General features: G+C 35.6%; 1 protein-coding gene across 2 annotated transcripts in view; it reads left to right on the top strand.

The window, feature by feature from the left end:
• The window catches only part of DPP10 (dipeptidyl-peptidase 10 (non-functional)), a 1,131,029-nt gene that overhangs the window by 1,087,000 nt on the left and 22,225 nt on the right, over positions 1–21,804 (top strand). For both annotated transcript variants that reach the window (XM_006868717.1, XM_006868718.1), the window contains exons 20-21: positions 13,695–13,889; positions 14,635–14,689. In XM_006868717.1, coding sequence (XP_006868779.1) covers positions 13,695–13,889; positions 14,635–14,689 — 250 coding nt within the window. The remainder of the gene's footprint in view (positions 1–13,694; positions 13,890–14,634; positions 14,690–21,804) is intronic.

Below are 21,804 nucleotides of genomic sequence, written 5' to 3' on the forward strand. Positions count from 1 at the left end.
TAAAAAAATCCTTATTTAAAAATAATATCTAGTTTCTATGCCACAAGTTCTGTATAAACTCTATATAGAAAGGCATATCAGAGTATGACTTTCTTCCTTTCATGTTGCCAAGAAAATATACAACTGTTGAAGAAAGAGCTCAGATGCTCATTTAAAAAAAAACAAAAACTGGTTTTCTTTGAATTGAATCCAATTTGTAGCAACCCTATAAGAAATAATGGAACTGCCCATAGGATTTCAAAGTCTATAAATCTTTAGAGAAGCAGACTTCCACATCTTTCTTCCATGGAGCTGAAGGTAGGTTAGAACACTAACCTCTCAGTTTGCTCTGAGCCTTTAATCAGTAACCACTAAGACTGGGCATAACTGGACTCACAACATTATTTTCACATACACAAACATATTTTAAAATCTGGAGAATTTGAATGCATTTCCATACCAATACAACATACAAATATTTTCAATTCAAATGTTCTGAAAGATTAACCTAATATGAAAAGTAGAAATTTGCAGCTAAATGTACCATCATTTATATTTACACAGTTTAGAAAACCTTGATTTCTACCCTCTCCCCCACATCAAAAGAAATGAAAGCACAGTAAACTTGAGTTTTGAAGAATTGGCTTTGATGAGTTAAAAGCTGCCCATGTTTATGACATACATTATTCAGACTCTTCCAAAGTCAAAGCAAAACACTAATAGCCCTAAAATTCTGTGACTTGATTAATACAAAATTGACAAATGAAATGCTGAATATTTTTCCCTTTAATATAAAACTATAACTGAATCAGAAGCACTCTGTATTTTCAATTTAAAAGCATTGAAAGACATGAACCCTATTCCCAAATAGTTTGTAACATACTTTAAACTCATTAATAATTTACCAGAAAAAGTTACAGGCAATAATTTACTGGATCCCTGTTTAACATCATATGCATGTACAAAAGACAAATTTAAAATGTTGCTGATTAGTTAGTATGGAAATACGGTTTCTTCACTGCAACTTTAATGCACGTTAAGAAAGATTTCTCTATATGACATATAATCTATTATAGATAGAAGTTTTTTAAGTACTCATACATGAAAACAAATTTAAGAATTTTGTGTATTTGTATAAATAAGTAGAGTAGAAGCTAAGATAATTTTTTTACTATCAAATTCTTCCTTCCACAGGGAACAGTATTCTTGTTCAGAGCAGAAGAATCATCAATGCAAACTTGCTTAGATATAGCCAGATTTGGTAGCTCAGCAGTTTGTATGAGGACTGGAAGATGAAAGGGAAAGTAATCAAGCATTAGCTTGAACAGAATTAATAATATTAAGCATCTACCATGAACCAGACAGTAGGCTGAACAACTTTTCTGTATTACCTCATTTAATCTTTGTCACAATTCTATTAAATCTGTCTGTGACAAATCATCTATCAGTACATCTAAAAGAGTTGTGACAAGGTTTAAAGGAGTGTGACACTGTGGGTTAATGCTCTGTGCTGCAAAGTAGGTTTGAACCACGAGGTCGGCAGTTCAAGCTCACCAGCTACTCCTTGGAAACCCTATACAGTGTTGTTATGGGTTGGAACTGACTCAATGGCACTTAACAACATCATCAATCATTAGAAAATATTTTTTCTTCCATTTATTGTAACTGCAGTTTTACTGGAAAGGAAAAGACCTTTAAAAATGTGTACACTATAAGGGTATGTGTTCTTAATTTCTAAAATTTGTTTCATACTTCAAAAAAGTAAAATTTAAAAGCAGATCAATAACAAAGCCAGGACCAAAACGTGCATCTTCTGAATATAACTTCTGCCCTCTTTACATTAAGCTCAATGACACTTGTGAACCTCAACAAGCATGTAATCAGAAAACACCTCTTTGTTTTAATTCACTTTTGATATACATGATGTTTTGTTACCACAAAGAAATTAATTGGTCATTTTGAAAATCTGTCATATATTGTTTGCTTTATTTGTCTTGCTTTTTATATTTTATTGTTTGCACAAATCATAAACTCATCTTCCACATAGATGTATTTAGTGTGGAAGGTGTTAGAATAGACAAGGTTTCTACCTTCTAACACTTTATTTTGGAAAAGAGCTTTATAGTCTTAACTTGATTCTGATGCCTGTATTAAGAGATAGTCAAGTTTCCTATTGCTGTAATCTTCCTTTCTACTCCTTAGAACAATTAGAATTGTTCATTTCATCAGAGCTTTCAGCAAAATTCTCTGTTACACTGTCAGCCTGAAAAAAGCCCCACTTACAGTAATTTAGGCCAAGATGCAGGAGTAAACAGATGCACTGAGAAGACCCTCTAGAACAAAGACATGGGAATAGTGACATAGGTACAGAAGCTGGTCCTGCAACACTGAGCTTTAGAGGACAGAACAGAGAGGTGTACTGAGTGATAACTAGAAGAGGAAACTGAACAGAAGCAGTGGGAGAGAAGAAAAATAGGCAGTCTGTCACCTGGCATGGAGAAGCATGGCTATCTTCAGCTTTTGTAATTGCCTGCTATTACAGCAGTATGTGATCTCAGGGCCAGGCTGCAGGTAGGAAAAAAGGGGGTATAGTCCTCCCTTGTTCTCCTGCCCTCTTTATAGTTAGGGCAAGACTTGTCCCATAATAGTCAACCTGGTGGTCAGTGGCACATCCCCCTGTGTGGCCTCTGTCTGGGTTCCTTCAGGAAGTGCCCTGAACTACACTATGCAAACAGCAAACTAGGAACTATATTCAGATTTCCACCAGTAAACAGGTGGTGAGTGCCTAAGAACACACTGACACAAAATCTTCAATTATATATAAATACAATGATACCACAACGTGTTTGAGAAGATAGACAAATTCAGCTTACATAAAGAGGTAACAGAGGTCCTGAAACAAATGACCAAAATATAGTCAGCAATCTGTCTGGACGGGGCAGATGAAAGGAGATACGAATAGGTCTCTTGTGATACAATAGTGAATAATTGTTATCAGAGCTGATTGTGAGGGTTGTAAATGTAAAGGTAGACATTATGTAGCAAAAGGATGATAGTGATTGACTTTGCAGTCTAGGAGTGGAGGTCCCGGGGGCCATCAAGGGAGAAAAGCGGAGAGTGGGACCCTACCCAGAGAAGCAGTAACACCAGAGATAGAGGCAGAGATGATGACATGGAGAGATGGAGCAGCTGGGGACTTTAAACCCAGAGAGGGAGAGGGACTGTGTGCTGATGACTGGGCAGCAGGCTTGCAGGGTATACCCTTTGGTTGGTTAATGATGCATGGAGGGGATTGTAACCATGGCAATGAAATGATATATGATAGGATGAATGTAAAGCAAATGTTCTCCCATATAAACTATCACATAATTCACAATAAAATATTTAATATATATTTAATATATAATATATATGTATATACATATATATATATGAAATGTTTACTCTTATATATATTCTGGTATTATTCTGGTATTATATTTTCTGACTATATATAGATATAGATACATACATACATATATGTATGTATGTATGTATGTATGTATCTATCTATATCTATATCTATATACATATATATAGTCAGAAAATATAATACCAGAATTGGAATCAGATCTACTTGATAATGAATTTAAAAGAAAGCAATTTCAAAGAATTGAGATAAATTTTGATGAGAAGCAAGGAAGAATTCAGGAAAAGAATATAAAACCAACTGATAAAACAAATAAATAATTGTAAACCACACACAAAGAAAGTAATTAGAAAGAAGATTAACATTAAGACTTCAGAAATAAATAATAAATTTAAAGGGCAAAGTAGGAGATTGAATCAATGGAAAGCCAAATCAGTGAAATGGTAGAACAACTCTCTCAATAATTATCTTCAAGAGGAACAATCAGAAAAAAATAACTTGAAAAAAAAATTTTTAATCGTATGATGTATTTGGGACACTATTAAAAAGAATATCTTACATGTGATTGGAATTCCAGTATAGGAAAAGACAAATAAAACTATATAAAAAATTGTCTATGAGTTGCTGAAAAAAGCTTTCCTGCCAAGAAAGATGAGAAAACAGCCATTCAAGAAGTTAAATGAACTCCAAACAGCTAAGACCCCAAATGAAAATTACCAAGACATATTTTAATCATACTTTTCAAAACAGAAGACAAGGGATATGCATAGACTGCCATAAGAATGAATAAATTGTATTGGAAGAAGTACATCCTGATTCCTCAGAAGTGAGTATGAAGTTAGAAACTGTGCCGTAAGTCAAGACACAGGTATACCTTCTGCAACCCCACCTTCTGGAAAAAAAGCCAACAACAGCTGCTAAATACCAGAGAAGTGATGACAACCAATATCTTCTACAATCACTCTTAGTTGTACTAAATGAACAGTGAACAGATAAGCTCATTTTCTGATCACACTCAAAAGGAGGCAATTGGTGAGTGCCAAGAATAAACCAACATACATTCATCTACATAATACACATATAAGAACACCACAATGCCTACAACGCAGAAAATGTCTGTTTACATGCAGAAACAAGAAAGAGTAGCTCATATAAACCACCAAGAGGAAGAGCTAGAAAATTTTTTCAGGGGGTTAAAGACACTGGAACAACCTGAAAAGGAATTCAGGAGAATGCTATTGAGGTACATCCAAATGTTCGACAGAAAGCTTGAGGAAAACAAGGAAGAATTCAGAAAAGAGCTACAAGAACAATCAAACTAAGCATATACAGCATTGGAGACAATTTAAAATCTCTAAACAGAGATCCAGATGATCAAAATGAAAATATCTAAAATGGACCATATACTGAAAGAGTAAAGGGGAAGAACTGGGTCAGTGGAAGCCAGAATTAACAAACCTGAAGATAAAACTCTCAATACTGGTAAGATAAAATAAGAATCAGAGAAAAAGAATGAAAAAATCTGAACAAAACAAAAGACAAGGAAAAAAAATGTGAGAGCAGCTTAGGGAAAATGAAAAGTTCCTTACAAAGGAAGACTAATAACTCTGAGTTCTGATTTTACTGCAGAAACTGAGGAGGCAAGACAATGCAAGAAAAAAATTGTCAACTAAGAATCATATGTGAAGCAAATGTGTCCAACAAATATGGTAAAATTAAGACAATTCTAGCTAACCAGAAATTGTAAGAATTTGTAAAACCAGACCAATCTTACAAAAATTACTAAAGAGAGTTCTTTGTTCAGAGAACCAACAACAGCATGCAGCCAACTGAGACAATGATAATATCACCTATAACTCAATCCAGACATAGAAGTATTCAAAGTAAAACAAACCTGCTGTTGTTGTTAAGTGCCATCAAGTCAGTTCTGACTCGTATCAACCCTGTACAGGGCTTCCCAGGAGAAGCTGGTGGGTTTGAACCACCGAAATTGTGCTTATTCTACAGCACCATACCAGGACTAGGGAACCAGTGATTCCTGTTTGCAATAACAGCAGCAACAAAGCATAAAGTTAAAAAAAAAGGAGAGGGGGCAGGGATAATTTACAGAACTTCTTAATGAAGGCAGAATCAAGTAGAATCCAAGAAAAAAAAATTATATATGTAAAACCTAAAATTAGACCAAGCCTTACTTTAGCCCTAGCCCAACCTCTACCACTAGCCATAACCTAACACTAAATAAAGTCCTAGGACTTGCATATACCTAACCACAATCCTAACGCCAACTCCTTACTCCTGTCTACCCACCCACCATCAAAAACAAAATTATTTCAAAAAGCCCTTATTAGTATACGTCCCCAGATAATTTTGAGATACAAAAAGCAATAGTACAAAGGGAAAGATGAGCCAGGCACTAGAGGATAACAAAAAGAAATCCAATCAATTGGAACTCCCCATTCTATATAACCAATATGCACATAGTTAGTTGTGTCCATTTATTTATTGTACAGTTCCTGTTTTGGTCTACAGTACATTATCTGTTGTCATCCCTATCACTAAATGTCTTTCTATTTCCATCTCATAAATAAGTAGCACTTTTTTAGTTTTATTTGTAAAATAATTCCACTTTATAAATGATAAATCTCAACCATACCCCTCCAAACATCTGACTTGTTCTACAAAATGGAAATGTGTTTTATAACTCATCTTGAAATCATGCCCCAGAAAAGGCTGAATATCATATCCAATTAGACAGAAGTTTTTACAGAAGTGTTGGCTTAAAATGCATTGATATTATGTGTGTTTCCTCATTAAAACCTTGCAAAGATAAGGACAAAGCAAAAAACATCAATTTAGGTAAAGAGCAAAGTAGTAAAATTTTATATTTCCCTTGTAAGTGTAAGTAAGGAATTAAAATTCATTGTTTTAAAAAATATTCAGGTGTTTATTAATCCCAAGTTTAAATTATATGGCTAATTTTTAAAATACATTCCAAAATAATTAATTTTCCTACCATAAAATGTCTTTGACTTATTTACATTATTTTTGTAAAATAAACTTAGCTATGAACTCCTGAAATATTTGGTAACACTTCAGTGATTATGTGTAAACTGGAGAATTAAGTCCTCCAAGTAAACCAAACATTTTAGAACTTTATTGTAGATCTGTTTCTGGTGTTTCAAATGGGATAACCTTGCCTTAAAAACTTAAAAACTAGCAACAATTAACTAACCACTCTGAGTGACTGTTGATTGTATTTTTCATAAATCATCAGACATAGTTGGTCCATCTGGATGGAAGGAAAGTTCCTCTGATATAAACGTTTATGCAGCATTACAAAATATTTATTCATTGACATCCCCATTGTAATTCCTGAAAATCTAGCTAAAATCTCAGTTCTCCAATTCTGAACTTTAATGAAGTACACTGAATATAATAAACAAACTTGTTACATACAAAACAGTAGTAATAGTTTTTATTTTTATTTTTATTTTTTGTTTAATCTTATCTAATAACAATGGCTCCACACAAAAATCACTGGATTGTGAAGCACAAGGTCCATGGTTTGAATCTGACAGTCGCTCTTCAGGATAAAGATGCTACATTCTTCTCCCTCAAAGATTTAAAGCCTTGAAAACTCTATACAAGGATTTGTTGTTGTTAAGTGCTGGGACTGATGCAAGGGCACTTAACAACAACAAATCTAATAATGGTTTATCTTGTTCCTAATATTTCATGAAGAATTATCAAATACATATTGCCATTTAATGCTTACAAAATCTACTGAGGAAGACAAAACCCAGTATCATCAAAGAGATCCTATAAGACACAGTAGCAATGCTCCATAGGGTTTGTAAGGGTATACTTTTTATGGATGCAGACTGCCACATCTTTTTTTTTTTTTAGCGAAAATGAAATGTTCTTTAGTCAATTTGTAACCCAGTAGATGAGGGCAGAAGTGCTGCATTGCCAGCCTGTCAAGAGTTTTATTCCCTTTCTTGAATAAGCCCCTCCTCCAGTTCCCCTTTTACTGGGTACTATACAGTTTTACCAGGAGGCCTGGTGTGGTGCTGTGGGGTTAATGTGCCAGACTGCAAAGCCATTTGAACTGCAAGGTTGGTGGTTCAAGCTCATCAGCGTCTCCTTGGAAACCCTACACAGGGTTGCTATGGGTTGGAACTGAGTCAACGGCACTTAGCAACAACAATGGAGTTTTACCATCTATCCCAAACGTCCCATTTTCCCTCCCCACAGTTCTACAATCTAGCACAAATGGCTCCCCCATCTTAATGATTGTATTCTTATTTAAAGTTCCTAGTCCTAGAAGATATTTCTGTTCCAACTTCCCCCAATTTATCCTGCTTACATATCCCTAGGTGTGAATCTACAATCTATGTCTGGTCTAGCAATCTTGTGTGCCCTTTATTCCTGGAGATGGATCATCTTGAGAATTTCTCAAAAATCCTCCTCTTTTCTCTTTATACTTATTGGTCTCATCTTCATGTATTCTTATTAAATCCTCATAAAGTATATCATTTCTGGATGTCCCTAAGAGTAGCGCTAACCATGCCTGTATTAGGTTGCATCATATTTGCACCTGACATGATATAACTAAAACATGTATGAATGAAAATGAACTGGCCCTATTTTCTTCTTATATTTCATGAATGAACAAAGCAGAAATATTTAATGCACACGTAAATGTCCAGTCTCTAGTCCGCAGCCACATAGCCTCATTCAGTCCATGGGCCTAGAGTCCATAGCTGCTCGGTCTTTCCATGTCACCACCTCTGCCACCATCTCTGCCATCAATCTTCTTTAGGCAGGGATCCCAAGCTCAACTCAGACTCTTCCTTCTTGATGGTCCTGGGATTCTCCCTTCCTGAAATAAAAGCTAACTACTCCTTCCTTTTAGCTACATATCTTCTACAAGTACAGTTTTGAAAATCACAGTTGATACTACTAACAATTACAATTGAAATAACAAAACCTTATCAGCATCATTCCACTCTCACTTTCACCAGACCCATTTGAAAAAGAGGAAAACTACTAGTCAGTGGGAATTTTCCCTTGACCTTTCATTCTAAAACTAAGTACACCCATGAAATTTGTCAAGGCAGCCACTTCATGCCTTTATAGTAATGTTGTTGTTGTTGTTAAGTGCTGTCGATTCAGTTCCAACCCATAGCGATCCTGTATAGGATTTCTGAGGAGCAGCTGGTGAGCTTGAGCCGCCGACATTGCAGTTCCAATGGCTGGCTTTGCAGACTGGCCCATTAACCCATAACACTACACCTGGACTCCTAAGCAATATCTAAATTGCTCATCCCTACCAACCTAGTCCTGGTGTGGCCCTGTGAGTTAATGTGTCAGACTACAAAGCCGTTTGAACAGCAATGTGGGTGGTTCAAGCTCACCATCTGCTCTTTGGAAACCCTATACAGGGTCGCTATGGGTCAGAGTCGTCTCATTGACACTTAACAACAACAACAACCAATCCAGTACACCGAAAAGACATACATGGTGTTTGATCTGAAGAAACTTCCATTCTGATTGGAATTTTGAGGAACTGCATCCATAAACAAAATTCTATCTCATCAAATTGTAACAACTGATGCTTGCTCAGAGTATGAAACCTCTTTATATTCATCTGATTAGGTTCTAGTCAGCTCAAACACTCTAGCTATCCAAGCTAGGTCAAATAAGTACCAACTGCAAGTTTGGTAGTTCACACACACCTCCCTACAATTCAATACAGTCAGCCTTTCCTCTTATTTCATCTCAAGGTCAAAGGGTGCCAATAGAAAATCCACTCTCAGGTGATTTTTGATGAGCCAATTTACCTTGCCTTGAGGCCCCAGAAACTCAAAATGCCTAACTATCTGCTTTTTTTTTTTTTCCTTTTCTGCTCTCTTTCAATCACAAATCTCCAGTACTTTAAACAGTCCTGTGTTGATCTGCATGCTTGTCTTTTCCAATACAAATGTCTCAACTCTGAAGTTTTGGGTGGAGCTCAAGTTTCTACCTTAAAGTTCTACCACAACTTTCTTCCACAGAGTGACTGGTAGGTTTGAACCTCCATTCCTTCAGTTCATTTTCAAGCACTTTAACCACTGCTTCACTAGATGACACAGTCTTACTTGCTGAAAGTAAAGACCACTTGAAATACTAATGAAAACCAGAGACTACAGTCTTCTGTATGGATTTTACCACAACATAAAGAAAACAACAATCCTCACAACTGAACCAATAAGAAGCATCCTGATAAAGGTTATGATTGAACTTGTTAAGGAAGTAATTTTACTTTTATACACAATCAATGAAAGCAGCAGTCAAAAATTATCACAAGATATAAAATAGTCAATCATTCAAAAGCAAAAGGGCAACATTTACTTAAGAACAAAGTTGAGAAGGAATGGAAAGGTGGTGAGAAAGCAGGATAACTGTTACACCACCTCTTCACATTGTTGTTGTTAGGTGCCACTGAGTCGGTGCCAACTCATAGAGACCTTATGCACAGCAGAACAAAACACTGTCCAATCCTGGGCTGGCTTCACTACTATAGCCATGCTTGAGCCCTCTGATGCAGACAAAGTTTGGCTATCTTGGCCTCCAAGGAGCACTCTGGCTGCACTTATTCCAACACAGATCTGTTGGTTCTTTTGGCAGCCCATGGCACTTTCAATATTCTCCTCCAACACCTTAAGTCAAAAGCATCAATTCTTCAACACTTTTCCTTATCCACTGTCAAGTTTTCACATGCATATAAGGTTATTGAAGATACCATGGCTTGGGTCAGATGCACCTTAGTCTTCAAGCTGACATCTCTGCTCTTCAATAATTTAAAAAGGTCTTGTGCAGCAGATTTGCCAAATGCAATACGTTGTGTGATTTCTTGACTGCTCTGCTTCCAATGAGTGTTGATGGTTGATCCACGAAGAATGAAATCCTTGACAACTTCAAGTTTTTCTCCATTGATAAGAATGTTGCTTACTGGTCCAGTGGTGAGGATTTTTGTTTTCTTTACATTGAGATGCAATCCATACCGAAGGTGGTGCTTTTTGATCTTCATCAGTAAATATTTTAAGTCTTCTTCACTTTCAGCAAGTAAGATTGTATCATCTGCATATCGCAGGTTGTTAATGAGTCTTCCTCCCATCCTGATGCCATATTTGTCATAGTATAACCCATTTCTTGGATTATTTGCTCAGCATACAGGTTGAATAAGTATGGTGAAAGAATACAACCCTGCCGCACACCTTTCTTAATTTTAAAGCATTCAGTGTTCCCGTATTCTGTTTGAACAACTGCCTCCTGTCATGTACAGATTCCTCATGAGCACAATTAAGTGTTCAGGAATTCTCATACTTCGCAATGTTGTCCATAGCTTGTCATGATACACACAATCGAAAGCCTTTGCATAGTTAATAAAGCACAGGTAAAACATCTTTCTGATAGTCTCAGTTTCAGCCAAGAACCACTGAACATCAGAAATGATATCCCTCATTCCACGGCCTCTTCTGAATCCAGCTTAAACCTCTGAAAGTTCTCTGTCAAGGTATGCTTGTAGCCGTTTCTATACTACTTTTAGTAAAACTTTACTCACATGGGATATCAAAGATATCGTTTGACGATTTCCACATTCTGTTGGGTCACCTCTCTTTGGAATGGGCACAAATATGGATCTCTTCCAATCAGTGAACCAGATAGTTGACTTCCAAATTTTCTGGCAGAGATGAGTGAGTGCCTCCTATGCCACCTCACTTTCTTGAAGATTTCAATCTTATTCCATCAATTCCTAGTGCCTTGTTCTTTGCCAATTCTTTCAATGGACTTTGGACTTCTTCCTTCTATATCATTGGCTCTTGATCATATGCTACCTTTTGAAACAGTTGAACATCAACCATTTCCAGTTAACTTGATTTCTTTGGTCCATGTGTACAGTCATCTTTTATGTTGTTTAAAAAGGTATTTGCAATGAAGAAATCATTGGTCTTACAAAATTCTATCACATGATCTCCAGTATCCTTTCTATCACTAACACCATATTTTCCAACTACTGATCCTTGTTTCCAACCTTAGCATTCCAATCACAAGTAATTATCAATAAACCTTGATTTCAAGTTTGATAAACTTCAGACTGAAGAAATTGGTACAATTATTTAATTTCATCATCACTGTCTCCAGTGGTTGGTTCATAAATATAAATGATATGAACTTCTTGTTAGGTGTATGGTTATTAACCTATCACATACAACATTATACTGCAAGATAGACCTTAAAATGTTCTTTTGAATGATGACTGTGATACCATTGCTCTTCAATTTTTCATTCCTGGAATATTATACCATATTTTTATCAGGTTCAAAATGGCCAATAATAGTCCATTTCACCTCAGTAATACCTAAGCTATCAACCTTTATGAATTCCATTTCATATTTGGCAACTTCCAATATTCATAGATTCATACTTTGTACATTCAATGTTCCAACTATTAATGGATCTGCACAGCTATTTCTCCTCATTTTGAGTTGTGCCCTATCAGAAAATGAGGGTCCCAAAAGTTTTACTCAACTTGCATTATTAAGGTCAACCCTACTTTGAGGAGGCAGCTGTTCGCCAATCACATATTTTGAGAAAGTGGGATAACTCTTGTTAAATGAAGAGATGCTATCATTGAGATGAAACAAAGCATATGATTTGCTGAATGTAAAATTGATGGCCTCTCTAAACCATCACTCAATTCAAAATAAAAATTAAAAAAAAAAAAAAAAAAAGTCCCTTATTCTTATGTACTTCTTACTGTTATTATTGGTAAATATTTGTTATTGTCTTTCCGATAACCAAAAATTACAAGTGTCTATTATGGAGAAGGACTTCTTGTCGGGTGCTGTGGATATGCAATGGACTATGAACCACGAGGTTGGCAGTTCAAATCCACCAGATGCTCCTTGAAAACCCTATTCAGGGTCACTATGAGCCAGAACTGACTTGACAGCACTTAACAACAGCAACATTATCTAGAAAGAATCCTGGTGTGGTACTGTGGGATAAAGCACTGGATCACAAAGTCAGTTTGAACCACAAGATCAGTGGTTTAAACTCACCAGCTGTTCCTTGGAAACCCAATGAAGGTTAGCTATGAGTCAGAACTGACTCAGTGTTACTTAGCAACAACAACATTATCTAGAAAGTGATTTCCCTTCTTTCTCCTGCTCATCCGTGGTAATCAACAAGGAACACTGGTGTCTGTGTGTATACCTAGTCTTGTTGTTTTTTTTTTAAGTGCAATTAAAATAGAGTTGTCCTTTTCTGATTGAATTATTTATCAGCATAATGGCCTCCAGAGTATTAACATTATATATTTAGGGACTAAGTTTTATGATTTATAACTGGTGAACAGTCCATTGTAAGATATGTACAACATTTTGGTTATTCATCTATCCATGGAGGGCCACTACATTTGTTTCCATCTTTTTACTACTGTGAAAACTGCTGCAGTGAATGTCTGTATCGCTGTTGTTAAGATCTCTAGGGTATCTACCTTGAAGTTGGACTGCTGGATCATATGATCTTTCTATTTTTAGCTTTTTGGGGAAACACCATGCTACTCTCCATAACGATGGTATTTCCTTTTGATTTGTATGCCTTGTACTTCTAGCTTTACAGTTTCCAAATATATGAATATATGTGCCTGCTTCCTTTTCATACTGTCATTTTTGATGAGGAAAATATTTTTCTATTTATTTAAATTATCCTTAGTAGAATCCTTCCCCCCAATTTAGTAAATATTAATGCAAATTTTCTCTTTGTGTCTAACATCCTTTAAACCTGTATATTTCCTGTATATAATTATAAAGTCCCTAGAATTGGTTCTACTCTCAATACAACCCATTGGCCTCTGTATACTATCTACAGAACATTGCTTAAATGCATTGTTTGGATGAAATCCAACAAAGATAGGGCTGTCTGTCACTTTGTGAATTATTTTTAGATGTCTATAGAAAGTGCATGTATTTTCTTTCAATATTCTCCTTTGAAAAATGAGATAATCACATCTTTCCAGCACTGGATTAGATCATGTTTCATGTTTCTATCTCAAGGAACTTTTATTTAAAATTGGTCAAAAGAAAATGACATTTACCCTTTCAAGTTTATTATCAAAAACGGACAGAAAATGTCATAGCCAACATATATTTGACTGAGTTATTTCCTATAATTTTTGTTAACTAATTTGCCTAAAAGTTAAAATAATTACTGGATTGTCAATTGGTTTTCCTTTGGCCCATTGTGTTGTAATTTTCAGAGATGAAGAGCCAGGAGGCCAGCTGGTCACAGATAAATTCCACATTGACTGGGATTCAGTACTTGTTGACTCTGATAATGTTATTGTAGCAAGATTTGATGGACGAGGAAGTGGATTCCAGGGGCTAAAAATTTTGCAAGAGATTCATCGAAGGATAGGTTCAGTGGAAGTAAAGGACCAAATAACAGCTGTGAAGTAAGTGGGTGCACATTTTCCTATTGCTTTTTGTACAGTGACGAATCCAGGCATATAATGTGACTAGTGGTGTGGTTATATTTTGTGGAGTTGGTTGCAACTCACAGTGACCGTGTATAGGATTTTCCAAGGCTGCAAATTTTTATGGGAACAGAAAGCCTCATCCTACTCCCACAGTACCGCTGGTAGTTTCGAACTGCTAAACATGAGATTAGCAGCACGACTCTTACCCACTATGCTACCAGAGCTCCTTCTATTATGACTAGTGATTGGAAAATGTTATAAGCTAATCATGTAGTATGTTTCATTTTTCCAAGTACATACCACCTTTAGAACTATAATGAAATTATCATATGTCTGGAAGTATACCACTAAGTTATTTGCTTACAATAATCTACTACAATGGCTATTTATGGAAACGGAATTTCATCAGGTAATTGCAGTTCTTTAGTACAGATACCATTACCATTGTGGTATGAAAGAGAGCCTTAGAAAACCTGGCATCTGGTTAAAAAGCAGATGACAATTTAAAATTGGCCCAAGATTCTGCATTTAAAACAATCTCCTCTACAAGACCACTACTTTGAGTAACTATATTTTGGAATATATGGTCCTTCTCCTTGAATAGAGAGACAACTGGCAAATTATTTTCTTGGTCATTTTATTCCATTTTTTTAAAGCTAAGAATGAAGTTCATTGTGTATTTGTCTCAAGAAGATATAACTTATATTTTCTGTTATTGCAGATTTTTACTGAAACAGACATACATTGACTCCAAAAGATTAAGCATTTTTGGAAAGGTAAATAGTAAAATTTTTGAAAAAATTAAAAATATATACATGTATATGTGTATGCATATTTAATTTTTTTCTTAAGTTCTCTATATTATTCCCTAAAATGTAACTTGATTAATATTAAATAATTTACCTCTCATCTGTCAGTTTGTCATACTATGGTGGCTTGTATGTTACTGTGATTCTGGAAGTTATGTCACGGGTATTTTAAATACAGCAGGGTCACCCATGGTGGACAGGTTTCAGATGAGCTTCCAGATGAAGACTGATTAGGAAGAAGGAGAGACGGACTACTTCCAAATGTTTAGTCACTAAAAACCTTATGAATAGCAGTGGAAAACTATAAGCACCAGAATACTGAATATTGAAACATCATGAAGAACACCGGAATATTGTCAGATATAGTGCTGTTAGATGAGTCCCTCAGATTAGAAGGCCCTCAAAATGTAACTGGGGAAGAGCTACCTCCCCAAAGTAGAGTTGACCATGATGATGTGAATGGAGTAAAGCCTGCGGGACCTTCATTTGCTAATGGGGCACAACTCAAAATGAAGAGAAATAGCTATAAACATCCATTAATAGCCAGAATATGGAATTTATGAAGTATTAATCTAGAAAAATGGGAAATTGTTGAAAATGAAATGGGATATGTAAACATTGGTAACCTAGGCATCAGTGAGCTGAAATGTACTGGTATTGGCCTTTTGAATCTGATAATCACATGGCTTACTATGCTGAGAAGGCAAATTGAAGAGAAATGGCATTACATTGATCAACAAAAAGAACATATCAAGATCTGTCTTGAGGCACAACACTGTCTGTGATAGGATAATATCCATACACCTACAAAAAAGACTGATTAATACCACTATTAATTCACATTTATGCATAAATCACTAAAGCCAGCAATGATGAAATAGAAGAATTCCAGCAAGTTCTTCAGTCTGCAATTGATCAAACATGCACTCAAGATGTATTGCTAATTACTGGCAAATGTAATGCAAAGGTTGGACAAAGGGGATGCATCAGTAGTTGGAAAATATGGCAGTGGTGATAGAAAGGATGCTGGAGATAGCATGATAGAAATTTGTAAGACCAATGACTTCTTCATTGCAAATAGCTGTTTTAACAACATAAAGATGACTATACACATGGAACTCACCATATGGAAAACACAGAAATCAAATTGACTACATATGTGGAAAGGGACATTAGAAATGTTGAAGGATTCTATGGGCAAAATGAGGTAATGGTGAGGCTCTGTGGGTTAATATGCTGGACTACAAAGTTGTTGATCTGCATGGTCAGCAGTTCAAGCTCTCCAGTTGCTCCTTGGAAACCTTATACAGGGTCGCCATAGCTTGGAACCGACTCAATGGCACTTTACAACAACAGCAACAATATGTGTAAAATATTAAATGATGCAGAAAACATCAAAAGAAGATGGAAGGAATACAGAGTCCATCCTTGTAATAAAAAGAAATACTCAAGGTTCACCAATTTCAAAAGGTAGCATATGATTAATAGCCAATGATCCTGAAGGAAAAAGTCTAAGGTACTTTGAAGGCAAAGAACAAGGCATCAAAAATAGATAGAACACAGATTGAAATCATTCAACAAATTGATGTGGCACTGGAGACACTCACTCATCTATGCCTAGAAATTTGGAAGACAACTACTGGGCCAAACTGACAGGAAGAGATCCATATTTGTTTCCATTTCAAAGAGAGGTAATCCAACTGAATGCTGAAATCATCGGACAGTAAAACTGATTCCCATGTGAGTAAAGTTTTACAAACAATGATCCAAAAATGGCTGCAACCATATATTGACATATAACTTTCAGAGGTTCAAACCAGATTCAGAAGAGGACATGGAATGAGGAATATAATTGCTCACATCAGATGGATCTTGTCTGAAAGCAGAGAATACCAGAAAGATGTTTACCTGTGCTTTATTGACTATGCAAAGGCTTTCAAGTTGTGAAACATGACAATCTATGGACAACATTGTGAAGAATTAGTATTCCATAACACTTAATTGTGCTCATGAAGAACCTGTACATAGCCCAAGAGGCAGTTGTTCAAACAGAAAACCTTAATGGTTTAAAATTAGAAAAGGTGTGCACCTGGTTGTATTCTTTCACCATACTATTCAATCCATATGCTAATTGTATGCTAAGCAAATAATCCTAGGAGCTGAATTATATGAAGAAAAACATGGCATCAGGATTGGAAGAAGATTTATTAACAACCTACAATATGCAGATGTTACAACCTTGCTTGCTGAAATCAAAGAGGAATCAAAATGCTTACAGATGAAGATCAAAGATCATAGCCTTCGGTATGGATTGGATTTCAACATAAAAAAAAAAAAAATTGTCACGACTGGACCAATTAATCACATCCATATGAATGGACAAAAGTTTCAAGTTTCAAAGACTTCATTTTGCTTGGATCAGCTATCAACACTCATGGAAACAGCAGCCAAGAAATCAAACAACGTATTGTGTTGTGCAAATCTGCTGCACAAGAATTAGTTAAAATGTTGAAGGCAAATATGTTAGTTTGAGGACTAAGGTGCAATTTACCCAAGCCATGGTATTTTCAATAACCTCATATGCATGCAAATGTTGGGTCATGAATAAGGAAGACCGCAGAAGTATTGATGCATTTGAATTATCGTGTTGGAGAATATTGAAAGTACCAACAACTACCAAAAGAACAAACAGATCTGCATTGGAAGAAGTACAGCCAGAGTGCTCCTTGGAAGCCAGGATGGCCAGACATCCCTCATACTTCGGACACTGTCAGGAGATACCAGTCCCTGGAGGACCAGAGAAAAAGTGGAAGACCCCCAATGAGATGGATTGGCTCAGTGGCAGCAGCAATGGGCTCAAATGTAGCAATGACTGTGCGGTTGGTGCAGGACCGGGCAGTGTTTTGTTTTGTTGTGCATAGGGTCGTTATGAGTGGTATAGACTCAATGACACCTAACAACAACAATGCAGTCAATTAATTCAGCAACTATATATTCATATGGGATGTCTCATTGGTGCAGGTGACAGAAATAGAGCAATAAAAACAAGACAGAAAAAGAACGTGTTTTCATGACAGATGTTTTCTAGACAAAGGAGACAGATCATAAGCAAGTAAATGGAAAGGATACTTTCATATACCTCTATGTTTTATAGGGGGGAAATTGCTTGCTAAAAGATACCCAAGAGAAGGACTAACACTCTTAGATTGATGGGCAATTAAGGCCCTTCTAATGGGGTGCCATTTAAGCTTATACCCAGATAAAAACATTAGTATTCTCTAATACATGACTGTTTTATCTTTTTCTATACCATTATTTAAAAACCTATCCTGATGTTTTATATGTGTTTCTTTGAAAAAGATAGCATTTCATGTTTTCATCCATCTTCCAATGTTTATGTAACAACTTAATTATTTATATTTATTGTGATTACTGATAGATTTAAATATTATTGGTATGTACTTACTGTCTTTAAGGTCTGTGGTTCAAACCCATCAGTGGCTCCTTGGGATCCCTATACAGGTTGCTATGATTTGGAGCTGAATCAACAGCACTAACAACAACAATTTGTCTTTTATATGCATATTGTCATTAATACGTCTTTTTGTATGAATGTCCATTCAGCTCTTTGGTCTAGTTAGTGGTGGATTGCAAATCATCTCCTATGGAGTTGTAAAGTTTTTTCATGTATTCTAAATATAGGACCTTGGTTAAATATTTGTCTTACAAATATTTCCTCCCAATGTGAATTTTTAAGCATGTGTCTTATCTATTCATATTCTTAATAGCATCTCTTAAAGAACAGAATTTCTTATTTATCTAATAACTTTATCTATATCCAATGTATCCTAGTAGCATGAATCCGATTTTTTTTTGTCCTATCTAATAAGTCCTGCAGGATAATGTGCTGGACTGACTGCAAGGTCAGTTGGAACTGCAAGGTTGGCGGTTCAAACTCACCAGCTGCTCCTCGGAAACCCTATACAGGGTCTCTGTGAGTCAGAACTGACTTGAAAGAACTTAACAACAACAATAACATATTTTAGAAGTTTTTCAGTTTCAGCTTTTAAATTTAGTTCTAGATGGCATTTTGATTTAATGTTTGTGTATTATCCATGCCTAGAGTTGGAATCTTTTCTTTTCTTTTCTTTTTTTTCACATGGCTTCAGGTTACATCTGCACCATGTATTGAAAGAATTGTATTTTCTCCACTGAACTACTTTGGTGATTTTCTTAAAAATAGATTAACTTAAACTATTTGTATATTTCAGTCATTCTAATTTATCCCATCAATTTATATGTCTATCCATATGTCATGATATCTCAAAAGGCACATTATTCATAGTTTGGAAGCTTGTTTCTTTGCTTTGGGAGGGTAATAGGAAAGGAAGTATATTTCAGGATGTTTAGTAACAGCCTAGCCTCTACTCTGTTGTTAACAGTACCAAGCCCTATGCACCAATCATGACAAACAAAACCTTGTCTTTGTTGCTGTTAAGTGCCATAGAGCTCCTTCCAACTCCCAGCAACCCTGTATTGGGTTACAGAGACATTAAATCTTTGTGGGATCAGAAAGCCTTAGCTTTCTCATAGGGAGCGGCTGGTGGTCCCAAACCACATACCTTGTATGTTGCAGTCCAGTGCTAAACTTGTAGAGCCAGTGAGCTCTCCAAAATGTGGTTAGACTTTGTCAAGTATTTCCTGGGGTGCAAAACTGGATCTGGTTGAGAACCACTGACTCACATGCATACCACATTATCCCAATTACTTTGATTTTATGCTATTTTTTTTTCAACCTATTCAATGACCATTTGGATTGCGCACTAGGCACTTTTGTTTTAGACTTACTAAGTCACAGGAAAAATACTAATCTAAACCCTCTATTTTATCATTTATTCATTGATATATAATCTATACACCAGAAAATCCACCATTATATTAAATCTTGAGATCAAATAGTGTAAGTCAGTGCATCCTGTATTTCCTTTTCAAACTTATTTTAGTCTCATTTATATTTGCATTTCTATAAATTTTAGAATCATAACATCAATTTTTACAAAATAAACTTCTCCAATTTTGACACGAATTGATCACCTCAGAAAAACTGGTATCCAAACAATATTGTGCATGTATGTGTTGTATATGTAGTTGTTTTATTATATTTTGCTTGGTGCTCTTTTCGTTTCTTCAAAGTGTTTATAATTATGGATATCCTTATATTTAACTTGGTTAGGTCTTCCGAAGCTATCTAAGTCTTTGATTTGATTTCTTTAATCAAATCTGGAAAACTATTATCAATTTTTTATTAAAATAATGTCTTAACCCCAATCCTCCTGAAAGTCTTATGTTAGCACATTAAAGCCTCACTTTATCATGCTGATTTTATAAAAAATTCTCATACAGCGCATTCCTTGTTCCACTGTACTTCAGTCCATATAATTCCCCTGTATCTGTGCCTTAATCCATTTTTTTCACACGTGATTAATACAGGTTTTTTTTTTAATTTGTTTACGTTTACTGAGTTATCCATTTTGAATCATTGTATTACCAATTATTTAATTAATTCTGCTATTTCTATCGCCAGAATGAGTTGCAAGAATATTTTCATTACTAGCCTTCTTTCCATAAAAATGTTTTCTTACAATTCATCTCTTAACTTACATATTAAAAATTTTTTTCTTTAAATTGAACATCTGATAAACAAATATATGATTTTTCAAATCTGTTCTTCTGTTGTCTGTGGTAGCTATTGGCTTTTACTCACATTGATTTTTTTTTTCTCATATATTTTGTGATTGTTTATTTAACTGAGAGTTTATGCTTTCTTGGAATCCTTTCTTTGAATTTTATCTGTAGGAATTAACTGGGAATATGATGGCATTTGTACTTGTATGATAATTTTTCAGTGTGTTTTGTTTTTGCTTGTTGTTGTTACTTTAAATTATGTGTGCATGGTTGATTTTCATTCAAGATAAACATGTTTTTCTGTAGCTCAGTGCAAGTTCATGACAAAAAAGAGTAAAATGAATATTTTATCTATTATTCTATAGGTCATTCTTTCATAGTCCTGCTTAATACAGGGTCTCTAATGAGGTCCACTGTATGTAGACTATGCATTTTTGTTTGTTATGTGTGTGTGTTCTATCCACCAAAGTAGTCATTGTAGTACAAGTTCAAAACCACTAGAGTGAAAACATTATGGAGCAGTTCTATTAGGTACATGTGGGTTTCTAGGGCTTGGAAATAACTCAATAATAGAAACATATTTTAATTGTAGGAGTATTACAATCTTCACAAAGTTTTGCCATCATCAAAATAACATAGGTCAAATGTTTTGGGGGCCATGTTTGTTTGATTAGTAATAAAGCAGAGGAGACAAGGAGAGTGGGGATTGAAATTTTAAATCAAGTTTAAGGGACAGTTTCACAAAACAAATAATATTTGAGCCAAGACAAAAAATAATGGGTCTAGAAACATGGAAATTTGGGGGGAGGGCAGTAACACAATTTTTAAAATATGACTGAACATGAAGATCTGATGAAACTTTGATTTATAGCTACATTACCTGGTGTAGCACTGTAGAACAAGCACTGGACCACAATATCACTTTGAACCAAAAGACTGGCAGCTCAAACTCACCAGCTGCTCCTCTTAAACCTTATTATTGTTGTTAAGTGCTGTCAAGACGGTTCCGATTCATAGCAGCCCTGTATAGAGTTCCCAGGAGCAGCTGATGAGTTCAAACTGCTGACCTTATGGTTCAAACTGACCTTTTAGTCCAGGGTTGACTCAATGGCACTTAACAACAATTTGTTATTTGCTACTATCATCTGTCAGTCTGTCATACTATCATGGTTTCTGGGTTGTTGTAATGCCAGAAGTTGTACTGCCAATATTTTAAATGACAGCAGTGTAGACAATTTTCACTGGAGCTTCCAGACTAAGACAAACTAGGAAGAAGCATGGGAGAACCACTTTTGAATGGTTGTTGTTGTTGTTGTCAGGTGCCATCGAGTCGGAACCGACTCATAGCGACTCCATGCACAGCAGAACGAAACAATGTTCGATCCTGGGCCAACCTC

The sequence above is a fragment of the Chrysochloris asiatica genome, unplaced genomic scaffold, assembly GCF_000296735.1.
Source record: "Chrysochloris asiatica unplaced genomic scaffold, ChrAsi1.0 scaffold00123, whole genome shotgun sequence".
NCBI lineage: Eukaryota > Metazoa > Chordata > Mammalia > Afrosoricida > Chrysochloridae > Chrysochloris > Chrysochloris asiatica.